At 45.8% G+C, this 11,326-nt stretch overlaps 2 protein-coding genes across 4 annotated transcripts in view; both read left to right on the top strand.

Moving 5' to 3' along the window:
* The first annotated feature begins 1,196 nt into the window (after positions 1 to 1,196).
* RSPH3 (radial spoke head 3) lies at positions 1,197 to 8,678 on the top strand. Its single transcript, XM_021540405.3, has 8 exons — positions 1,197 to 1,321; positions 1,454 to 1,544; positions 2,504 to 2,645; positions 3,170 to 3,315; positions 3,933 to 4,136; positions 5,159 to 5,321; positions 6,357 to 6,443; positions 7,849 to 8,678. The coding sequence occupies exons 1-8, from the start codon at positions 1,197 to 1,199 to the stop codon at positions 8,094 to 8,096; spliced, it is 1,206 nt and encodes a 401-aa protein (XP_021396080.3). The 3' UTR covers positions 8,097 to 8,678.
* A 1,280-nt stretch (positions 8,679 to 9,958) lies between these two features.
* PLAGL1 (PLAG1 like zinc finger 1) overlaps positions 9,959 to 11,326 on the top strand; it is a 43,561-nt gene continuing 42,193 nt past the window's right edge. For 2 of the 3 annotated variants that reach the window (XM_031504349.2, XM_021540404.3), the window contains exon 1: positions 9,959 to 10,053. The gene's annotated coding sequence lies outside the window, so the exon portion shown is untranslated. The remainder of the gene's footprint in view (positions 10,054 to 11,326) is intronic. The other variant, XM_031504351.2, reaches the window with a different exon arrangement.

The following is an 11,326-nucleotide window of genomic DNA, read 5'->3' as shown; positions in this document are numbered from 1 at the left end:
TTCAGGGTGGGTTTCTTAAACTTGTTTTTCAAACAGTTTCTCCTGCTCCACAGCTTTTCCCATGCCTTTAAGGCTTCCTGTGAAGTACTCAGGGCTGCAGTGGAGCACCAGTAACATAACTGAGCTAAAATAAATAGAATTAAACACAAGAATTACATTTAAAACAAAGGTTTCAGAAACAAATGGCATGGACTGTTTTATATGTTAAGTCTTGCTAAAAGAATCAAAGCATTTCCCTACCCACCTAGGTTAAAAAAAGGGGCTATGACTGCACCAGTGACCCTACAATGCTTTTATGTTTCTCTCAGTGGAAATTCTTCACAGAAGCTGAAAACACATGCTCATGATTTGCTCTGGCAGGGAGCACAGCTTACCACGGGTGGGACAGCATACTGAGGACCCACTTCATCTTCCCTCTGTCATCATAGGACACTTTTACAGTATCCAGATCTCCAGCTTACGTGGAAAACATAAATTTGGGATGCAGCTGTTCGAGCCGATACTTCCAGGACACCGGTACTTAAGCCGCCAGCAGGGTTTCGCGATCCCACAGCCAATTTCTCGCGCCAGTGCCAGTGCCAGCGCAGCTGGCGCTTCCCTGGGGAGTTGTCCCGGTGGCGGCGGGAGGACGGCGCCACCTCGCGGCCCGAGGCCCTCATTGCTGCCGAGCAGAGCGCGCCGCGGGTCGCGCCGGCGCTTTCCCAGCGCCCGGCGGTCCCGAGGCTTGGAACAGCTCCGGGCCGGGAAAGGCCGTGCGCAGCAAAGGGAAGGCTCCGGAGTGAGCTGACCGCGGTATCCCAGTACCGAAGTGCCGACAAGAGAGCTGGAGCGGGGCTTATTGCAAGGGCGTGTAGTGACAGTACAAGGGGGATGCATTCAACCGGGAAGAGGGGAGATTTAGATTTTAGCTATTAGGAAGGCCTTGCTTGCTGGGAGGGTGGTGAGGTACTGTAGCAGGTTGCCCAGAGAGGCTGTGAATTCCCCACCCTGAAAGCGTTCGAGGTCGGGCTGGGTGGGTCTTTGAGCACCCTGCTCTAGCGGGACGCGTCCCTAGCCATGGGCGATCCTTAAGGAGCCTCCCGGCCCGCGGCGCACGCGCCGCGCGTTGCCCGGGAGACGGACGCCGTTAGCGCTCCTCAGGCGCGCCCGCCCGCGCGGAGCGGAGCCGCCGCACGGAGCCCGCCGTGGAGCCCACCATGGAGCCCGCCGTGCTGCCCGTCCGGCCGCCCGAGCCCGCCGACGTGCCCTACAGCTTCTGCAGCCAGCCCCGCTCCCTGTCCTCCCGCCCCAAGTACCGAGAGCAGTCCAAAGCCGCCGAGACGTGAGTGCCGGCGTGCGGCGTCCCGCTGCGCCTTTCCCCTTATCCCAGCGCCCTTCCCGGGGAGCGCAGCCCCCCCGCCTCGCCTTCCTCCCGGGGGAAGCCGCCAGCGGCGCTGTGTGTGCTGTGCCGCAGGGAGAAGCGCCCGCTGAGCTACGTCAACATCATGTTCGACCCGAGGGTGGTGCGCGGAAACGTTCTGTCCGTCCGTCCTTCCCCACCGCAGGTACTGGGGTTCGCTGAAGTGCATCATGCTACAGTTTTGTTGGAAAGTCATAGGTAGGGCAGCAAAGCTAATTTTAATTACCGAAGCTGTAATTCTACTTGCAATGGTTTCACGCAGTCACAGGCTCTCCAGTTAAACCAGCCTGTGACTGTTTCCACCTCTTCTTTAAAGTACTCAGTTTCATATGAACTTCTGCATTTCTGATTTTTTTACCCCCCATTAAGTACTTAATGCTTTTATTTTCCTTCTCCATTTCTTTAGTGTAATGGTCCTGACCACAAGTCATTACTCGATAATCTCTTATCATATGCAAGGTGTCATCAGGGAGAATTACAGCTCTTGGGAAGTTGAGTTGTGGGGTAGACTTTGGTTTATCCTACCACAGAAGCAGAGCTAAATGGTCCAGGTGTATGCAAAAGCTGCTTGTGAGGATGCCAAAGTATTTTGTTTGTATTACTGCTATATGCTGATGTGATAGTAAAGCATAGAATCTTAGAATGGTTTGGGTTGGAAGGAATCCTGAAGATATCCATCCCTCTGCCATGGGCAGGGACATCTTCCACTGGTCCAGGTTGCTCGGAGTCCCACCCAAATATGATACTTTGTTTTCAGATAATATTTCTACATAGCTAATTTGATCTTATGTGAATTTAAAGCAGTATTTTTAAAAGCTACTGTTTGAAAATAGCTTTATGCTGTTCTGTAGCCATTTCTTAGAGTGAATTTTATGTAAGTTTTGTTTAAGAAGTTAAAAGTTCTGATGTTTATCTCAATCTATAAGTAGAATACTGAATTTAAATGTTATTATGAGTTTCTTTGGTTTAATCAGCAATAATTGAGCTATAATTTTTATCTAGCAGACAATTCTGTTCATAGTCTGATAACTGGACTTGAATATAATTTTCAAGTACAAAGTGTATTGTGTTTTGTTGGGATCTTTCTTCTTTACGCCTGCTCAGCATACCGAGCCCCATACCCTTGAGGTTAAAAGGCAGAGGAGTGCACGGAGAAAAGTACTGGCCAGAAAGTTTACACAAGTGCATATTCGACCAGGAACACCAGAGCCTGTGGAAGGCAGAGAACATGTTCATGTGCAGACAGGTAAAAGGCTGCATTTTTTAATATCTATCTGAAAACAAAAGCTTGTTGATCTATATTCACTTGCTAAACTGGTGGTAGAACCACACAGTTTAAAATCATGGAATGCTGGAATCAGATATTCTAAACTTGTCTAATAAGTGACATTTTCCCAGAAGGTCTATTTTTCAGTATATATTCTTGAATACTAGTCAAGACTGCTTCATTTATTTTTTCCATTTTTGGTATAATTAGACAAATTTCATGTGTACTTGAAATGGAAGGTTTTAAAAGTTTTGCTTAAGGTGAACTACTGTTTTTGGAATCACTTCCATGAAGTGCATCTGACATTACAGAGAACACAGCATCAGATGGCCTTTGCAGAAAACTGACCTGTTTTGAGAGGCCTTTTTTCTAACTTTATAGAAAACATTTTATTGCACTCTTTGCAATTCAGATGTAATTCAGAATACACAGTCATCAAAAACAGGTGAAAGCTAAAATGAAAGAAATCCCACTTTGAATATTAATTGTGCTTTTGTTTCTAGAATTGTATTTGGAAGAGATTAGTGATCGAATAATAGAGGTTGATGGAGAGTGTCAAACAGATGACTTTTTGGACAGACCACCCACTCCACTCTTCATACCAGCCAAATCAGGAAAAGATGTGGCCACTCAAATAGAAGAAGGAGAGGTATGAATTCAGGTTCACAAATGCTATCAAAATATGTCTCCTATCCAAAACACATTTCTGATGTAAAACTGAAGTAGAAATAGAAAGGAGCTAATCCTCACAGAAAATGCAAAAAAACCCAAAAAACAAAAAAAAACCAACAAAAAACGACCCAAAAGAAACAAAAAAAACCCCACCCAAACCCAACTCACTTTGAGGTCTGCTTTGAGGTTAAGTGCAAAATTAAGGGAGATGTGTTGCCATGTGCACTGGTTGTGCTGCTTTGAACTAAGCAATACAGTGTTGAGAAATGTTCTCTTCTGTAAAACATGTCCAACCCAAGGAGGGACTGGGAACACAGAAGTAGGGTCCAGATAAGTGCTTATCTTCTCCCTGGCAGTCCCCACAGGGCCTGTGGGAGGCTGTGTGGCGTCTCAGGCCAGCCCACTCACCACTTAACCCCCAGCAGCACTTGTGATTCTCTCTGCCTTAGCTGCCACTGGTCCCTCACCTGCACTTCTCCAGCCTGACTTCAGTACAAGGCCTTTGTCCATCCTCCTTTTCTCCTTGCCAATCCTTGTTAAGAGTAATTGTGGTCAAGGGATATTTATCTCTGTTTTTCTGACTCCCATCCTCAGTTGTTTGACTTTGACATTGAAGTTAAGCCAATCCTGGAAGTGTTGGTTGGAAAAACGGTTGAGCAAGCTTTGCTGGAAGTCATGGAAGAAGAAGAGCTGGCCCAGCTGTGGTCACATCAGCGTGCCTTTGCAGAGCTGCGTAATGCAGAGTTTGCTGAATTACAGCGCTTGGAAGAGCAGGACAGGCGAATCAAAGAGGAGAAGGTAGGACTTCCTAAGGGACTTCCTGTCAGAAGGGAGAAAAACATTTCCAGTACTGAAAGATAGCCTGTGATATAAGCTGGGTATGCCCAAAAGGGTACTGTCAGCTTTGATATACCTTAAAGCATTTTGATGATGTACAGCTGCACTCTGCCACTTGCTCCCATACAAGAGCACCACACTGTTGTGTTTATTTGGAGCAGTCGTGCTTAAGTGACTTGGTGTAGTTGGACACCTGGTCAAAAGGCCAAAACTAACAGCATTTTCTTCTGTACCTGTTTAGCTCTTTCTTACGCCTTTTCCTTATAAGTGCTAAACAAATAGTCAGAGTGCTTGGAAGTAAGAGAGACCTCCTGGTCTTTCACACACAATGTATGCTCTACTCTGTGTGCACACGTACATCTCAAGGTTGCAAAGTATTATGCCGTATTAGTAATATTTAGTAAATAGGAATAAACAAAGAAGGCAAGTGTTAATTACTTGCTATTCATCAGTCTTGTATAATTGTGTTTCCTAATGGTTTCCTGAACTAATTTGAGTTTTAATCTTTTTGTCCATGCAATAGGATATAATATTGGAAGATAAAAAAGTTTGGAAAATACTTATCCAACTTCATCATATTCCAAGGCAAATAATCAGCTTGATCTGCAATAATAAAACACAAAGTCATGACAATAATGTATATTAAGGCATCAGAGAAGGGTTTCATTTGGCCAACATCAATGCCCTTATTTTACAGACTTGCCAAATTCAGAAAAGGAATACTACAGAAATGTGTTTCCCTGTAATTTGGGGTATTTTAATACTCCATAGATTAAGTACAAACTTTCTTTCAAGCACTCTTTCATGTGAAGAATTTCAGTAGAAGTTAGAGGCTGCAAATACCAGGTAGAGATTATCATTTTATGTACTTTTTGCTATCTTTGCTATTTATGGGACACACACTGTGATAATTCTTCAAGATCTAGATCAAAGAAGTGACAGCTAAAGGCCTCTAAGTTTTAAATGCATAATTGCCTTGACAGGAACGTCGCAGACTGGAGCACCTGGAAAAGCTGCGGAAACAGAGAGAAACTGCAGAGAAAATTGCAGCTCGGGCATTTGCTCAGCGTTATCTGGCTGATCTCATTCCCTCAGTCTTCAACAAACTTCATGACAGTGGATTTTTTTATGACCCTATAGAAAGAGGTTGGGTTTGTTTTTTTCTTTTAAAATATGTGAGCAGAGTAATATAAAGCTCAAAACAACTATGAAACATAGTGTATTTTACTATTGTTTAGAATAATGTCACAAGACTTTATTCATTTACATTTGTGGCTGAACACAAAAAACATTATTGGTCATCTGTACAAATAGTGAAGAATAAACAAGAGCTGACAGTTTGACAATGAGAAGAGCTACTTTGGAACTGGAGAGAAATAAATGGGTGGTTAGGATTAGGAGAGAGATCCAAATTGAAGTACATGTCTTTTTATAAAACAGACAAAGAAATCATTATGTCATTCTGAATATTTTGTAATGATTATCAGAGCAAGTGACAAATTAGTCAATTAGAATTAGGTCCTGAAAATAGGTTTGGAGTTGTATATCAGTGGCTTCCAAATCCTTAGAATCAGCAGCATTTCTTATGAACTATCTTTCTGCACCCCACTTCACCAGTCTCCACACGGGCACAGACCACAGCTTGAGAATGAGAATTACACTCTCTCCAGGGTAAATCATGAAGTCAATGCAGAAACTGAGTGTGTTTTGCAACCAGGGCAGGCTTTGGGATCACAGTGTACAAAAAGTATAATTTGAGAAATTCATAAGTAAGCAAGAGCTCCTTAGTCAGACAGAACAAATGTCTTCAGCAGACCAGAAGCCAAATGTCTTTGGAAAGCAAGGCAGGAAATATTATTCTTCTGACTTGTTCAGGATAGTTATTTGGATCTCGCTAGAACAGACGACTGTGTATCTCATCTGTGCTAAGCCCTTCAAGGGTGCCAGACCTCTGAAAATAACTGCAGTTGAGAGGACTCTGCTCTGAATCTATAATGATCAGGAACCAAAGTAAGAGGTTGGAGATAAGAATCTAAACAATATCTGAGATTTCATGTGACTCTTACAGAATAAGTGCCTTTTGGCAGGGGGGGTTAATCCCTTAATTGTAGCAAATAGTTCTGTTGCTCATCCTTTATAAAGTGATATTTCCCTTTGTTTCTTCCTGCTAAATTCTGACAGATATTGAGACAGAATTCCTTCCATGGCTAATGTCAGAAGTGGAAGAAACACTACAGAAGAAGGTTCTGGGAAGGACAATGCTTGACTGTAAGTTACCAAATCCTGGAATGTAATCTAGACTGCCTGATATTCTTGATTGTTTTTTTTCTGGTCAGAACAAATGTCACATTTATATGGTCACTGTGGGTTAAGGTAGCAAGTGTCATTTTAGGAGAAACTCCAAATACCCATGGTTTTTTGTGCTGGGGGTTTTGTTTGTTTGTATTTGCTTGTTGATTTGGTTTGGTTTTTTTACTATATTAACATGTTTTAATGTTGGAAAACTACTGCTACATACAACTAGATAACTGATTTTCAGCTGAAACAACGTAAGTGTCAGTCATGCTGCACTATCCACTCTCTTCTGACTTTATACTGTTTCAGATTTGTTAATGCTGGGAGATACAACATCTATGTCAGGAACAGAATTATTTTTTTCTGCTATAAAGCTCCTACTTCCTCTTTGTTACACAGCCACCACTGCTGTAGTGTTCTCTGTAGTGCGCCTGATCGTGCCAGTGGGAACAGAAAAGCCCATCTTGTATACTGTACATGTATACCATGAAAGTGTCTTAATTTGCTTGTGTAATCTCACAGAGCTATGAATTGTTCTCCTACATTGAAAGGAGGATGATGGTGGGCGATGGTTGACTGAGACATGAGGTGACCAATATTTTTCATCAAAACAAGGGCTTACCTCCTAATCAGTCAATCATAATGTCCTTGCTTTTGAAATAGATTGAAATATCAGTCTTCTTTGGCTAGTTCAAACTAAATATTTGGGCTCTTTTATTAATTTAGAGGCTATAGTTGAAACACCTGAAAAACCTGGATTCTGTCTTGTGTATAAATACAAAAGTACGGTGTATGTATGCCCAGCAGGGTGCTCCTACATCAAACAACTTTTTACACTTGCATAACATCTTCATTCTTATAGTTTTCCTCTTGCTGGAATTTTGGGTTTTATTACAATTATGTTTGCTTCCTTTGATTTATTTTTAGTTTAATCAGGACCCTGAATTTTATTTGTTAAGATATAATATTATTTGGACAATTACAGCTGGTGTGTTAGGTATTTCAGGCTGATACATGTGCCACTATGTACACTGAAGGATCACTTCTTCATGTAGCTTTTCAGAAGGAAGGGAAATTTCTCTTCTGTATGAAGAAAATATTGTATGTTACTACTGAATAAACATCCTAAGGAGAATGTTGCTGCAGGATATAATATTGATGAGAATATCTATTATATTTTTGTTAAATCTGTTTAAGGTTTTAACCAGATACCATTGTCTTGCTCTAGTCCTTAGGTATTTCTTTATTTTTAGAGTTACTTCAGGGTTATTTCTCTATTTAGGGATTTATAGGTCAGTAATATACACAAAAAAAAATAATTTCTCAAATTATAGGGGTTTTTCTCCATGGTTGTAAATGTTGGCTATCTCTGTTTCAGCTTTGATTCGTATGGTGGTTGAAAAACGCTTAGATGAATTTAGCCATCCACCTCCATCTGCTCAGACAAACGCACCTTCTGAAGAGCCTGGGACAGCAGATGCAGCTCCCATGTCTGGTGAGGCAGACGCTGCTGACCAACCAGTTGCAGAGGAAGAAGAGACTGACCAACCTGTTGCAGAGGAAGAAGAGACTGACCAACCTGTTGCAGAGGAAGAAGAGGCTGACCAACCTGTAGCAGAGGAATAGCCTTCAGATTCCACCTCTTCTCAGTTAGAAGAATAAGATCAAGAGGGAACAGCAGATTTGGAAACTGAGTAGCAAACAGGCAAGTCATCAAGTAAATGGAGACCAGTGTCTTAGAAATAAGGATTTAATTCCTATCTATTTACAGGTATTGTGCCCTAGTCATGCTGAAGGATGAACCTAAGCAACAGTAGAGCATTAAAACATGTTTTCCGTATGCTGGAATTGCTGATTTCAGGCTGCTAGAATCAAGAGAGAAGTTACTAGTGCAATGAATGGCACGGAAATTCTGTCCCCTTTTACAATTCAATCCATCAAAACCTGGGAGATTTACAGTTGAAAAGCAATGCTGTCCCACACCCTGTGTTAGAAGGTCATGAGAAGGATATTGAGAGCATCATAATAACCATCTTTGTAAGTGCTTTGATAATGTTCTTAGAACAATATTTCCTAACTTTCCTTATTTTGAAAGATAGTTACTGCAGCAATTAAATGAATTGCTTTTGATTCATGTTAGTCTTTCCTTTCCTCACAAACTTCAATGGACATCTCAGCAGGTAATACAGCCAAACCAGCTGTTCCTCAGGCTTGTCAAGTTCAAAGAGTTTCCTGCCCCTGGGAATTTCTGCCTAGGCAAAATCCTCCTCAGTATCCTCTCATGGAGCCCCCTCCTGGAAGTGAGGGTCTGGAGCTACACACTAAGTCTCGTCTCGGTTTTCTTTGTAATCGTCCTTTCCTGCTGATTCACTGGAAACAGTACCAGACATGACTGACAAAATGTGCCTTCACTGCCATGTGTAGCTAGTTGTACGTTCACAGGCCGGTTTCTCAGGTGGGGCAGGCCCCCTCACAGAAGTACACGTGTGCTACATTGCAGCAGGGCCGTGTGGTTGCTGGGTCAGTGTTCCCAGCAGCAGCTGTCCCCGGCAGGCAGGTAGGACGGCAGGGTGGGCAGCCCTGCACCCACGGGAGGTGCAGGGGGGTCTGCAGCTCCTGGGTGCGTGCGTGCAGCAGGGAGCGGGAGAGGCCAGAGGGAGCGGGCGCTGCTGGCACTAGAGGGCAGGACAGCCCGCGGCAATCCGGCTGGAGAAACGCTGGGAAAGATGTGTGTCCCCTACTGCACATTGCACACCCTGCATTAGTGAAGCCCGTCTGAACTTCTCTGCTGAACCCCAATGGTGTCCAATTTCTGCAAAATTTACTCATTTATAGCATAAGCAGCCAATACTTGAATCACACTGGCTCATAGGACGACAGAGTAGTTTGAGTTGCAAGGGGCCTTTATAGATATCTGGTGCAATCCCACACCTGCCGTGAGCCAGGATATCTTTCAGTAGCTCAGGTTGCTCAAAGTCCCGTCCAGCTTGGTAGTAACGGCAAGGGGGAATCATCTCCTCAGGGTTGACCCGTGACCGTACAAGAAACAGCCCCTGGTCGCTTCAGGGGATGCGCACACACTGCCTTCCCTTCGGCCTGCTGGGGTACGAGTCTTGATACTGAACCCCAAGTAAAGGAAGCAAAACCGGGACGTGTGTGCAGGACATTCTCACTGCTGTGAGGTGCCTTCCTGGGAAGTTGTTAACCACCAGCAGTGCGGGTCAGGAGGTTCTGTGGATCCTCACAGGGACGGAGGCCACGGCAGAGGCAGTATCGACAGCCGCGGCACCCGCACGCCCCTGAGAACAAGCTCCCGGTAGCGCCGGCTCACACGGAGCGCCCGGGCACCGGCGGTGGCGGAGCCGCATCCCCCCGCCCGTCCCGGCGCTCCGCAGGGGCGGAGCGGGGAGGGGACGCGGCGCGGCCGCCCCTCGGCCCGGCCCTCCCCCGGCCCGCCCGCCGCCGCCAGGCGTCTCCCCGGGCCGGGCACCGCCGCGGGGACGGGAGGAGCCGCCACTGTCGCCGCTGCGCTCCCCGGCCCGGCGCTGGGGGAGCGGCGGCGCCCGCGGAGCCGGGCCATGAGGTGAGCGGGGCCGGCGTGCGGGGCCGGGCCGGGGGCGCTCCGCCGTCCCGCAGCGGGGCAGCGGGGGCCCGCTCCGGGCGGGGCGCTGGGGGGCGGGCGCCGAGCACCGGCGCCGTCGGACCGGGCCCGCCGCCGCAGGAAAACTGTGCCACAACGTGTCCGCTTTCAGGAGGAGAGTTTCGTCTTTACTTATTTATTTTCCGTTTTCCCCCCTCGACTTTCCTCACGTCCCGGCCGCCGTGCAGGCTCTCGCGCTTGTCCGCCCGCAGCGCCGCGCACCGGAGCCCCGGGATGGGCGCCCGCCCCGGCCCCTCTTGCCTCTGGGCACAGAAAGGCCGCAGGACCGCAGATTTGGAGGAGGAGGGGACGTCTCCTCATCCCTCCGTCGTGCCTCTCCAGCCCCACGGGCTTTCAGGGCAGAGCGTGGGGCAGCGGGCGGTGCAGTGTCCCGCGTGCGGCGGTGGCACCCCCGTGACAAGAGACACGGGTCGTGGTCTGGGAGGTTTGTTCCTGCGTGGAAAAACAACTGCGGCTCCAAAGGTGTGCCCGCCGCTCGCACACGGGTCTCGCCTGCATCAAAACCCCCGCTGACAGAAGCAGCCGCAGCATGGCTTGCGCAGTTTTCCAACTCTCTTCAGGAGGCTGATAGCTTGCCGAGGTCAAGCCTTGAGCTGTCATTGACTGCTACGGGACACACACCTTTTTAATTTTTTTTTTTCCTCTGTGGAAGAGGAATTTACTACATTTACTATATCCTATTACACAGGATTCATTTTTTAGTTAAAGTACTTAACTTGGTCAAAAGTTAACTTTCAGTTGTTTTTTATTTTTCTATTAGAAGTTTCTGTCCCTTAGTCAAATGACAGTTCATTTTTAAGAAAGGTGAATATTGGACAGCCAAACTTTCTCTGAGGGCTGTTGCTTTCTGTCTGACTTTTAACACAACAAGAAACAACCACCTTGCAATGAGTGGCCAGTACGGCAAACTGCTTTTGTAGAAGGTATTTAAAGTAGTAGATGAAGAGCAAAAGTACTATCTGTCTTTACAATGTGAGTTAAAACATAATCTTCCCACCTCATCTGATATTTTTAATTTAGAAAGGATTGCATAGGGCAGAATCCAAGCCTTTTTTTTTTTTTGCATGCATGATATATCTACATTCATGTTTGTCTGTGGCCACTTTGTCTACCATGATGAAGATCTTCATGAATAAATAGAAATGACACATACGTCCTCTTTCCAGGAATCAGTAGGAGAGGATGTGCCTGGCGT

This window comes from Lonchura striata, chromosome 3 (assembly GCF_046129695.1).
Source record: "Lonchura striata isolate bLonStr1 chromosome 3, bLonStr1.mat, whole genome shotgun sequence".
NCBI classification, from domain to species: domain Eukaryota; kingdom Metazoa; phylum Chordata; class Aves; order Passeriformes; family Estrildidae; genus Lonchura; species Lonchura striata.
The sequence above is the reverse complement of the archived record's forward strand: the minus strand, read 5'-3'. Positions and strand labels throughout refer to the sequence as shown.

Excerpts from the sequence above, each read along its gene's own strand:
- RSPH3 (XM_021540405.3), top strand. The coding sequence starts at position 1,197 with ATGGAGCCCGCCGTGCTGCCCGTCCGGCCGCCCGAGCCCGCCGACGTG. Across the intron at positions 1,322-1,453 it reads CAGTCCAAAGCCGCCGAGAC|GGAGAAGCGCCCGCTGAGCT; the intron begins GTGAGTGCCGGC and ends GCTGTGCCGCAG. Across the intron at positions 6,444-7,848 it reads GGGAAGGACAATGCTTGACT|CTTTGATTCGTATGGTGGTT; the intron begins GTAAGTTACCAA and ends TCTCTGTTTCAG.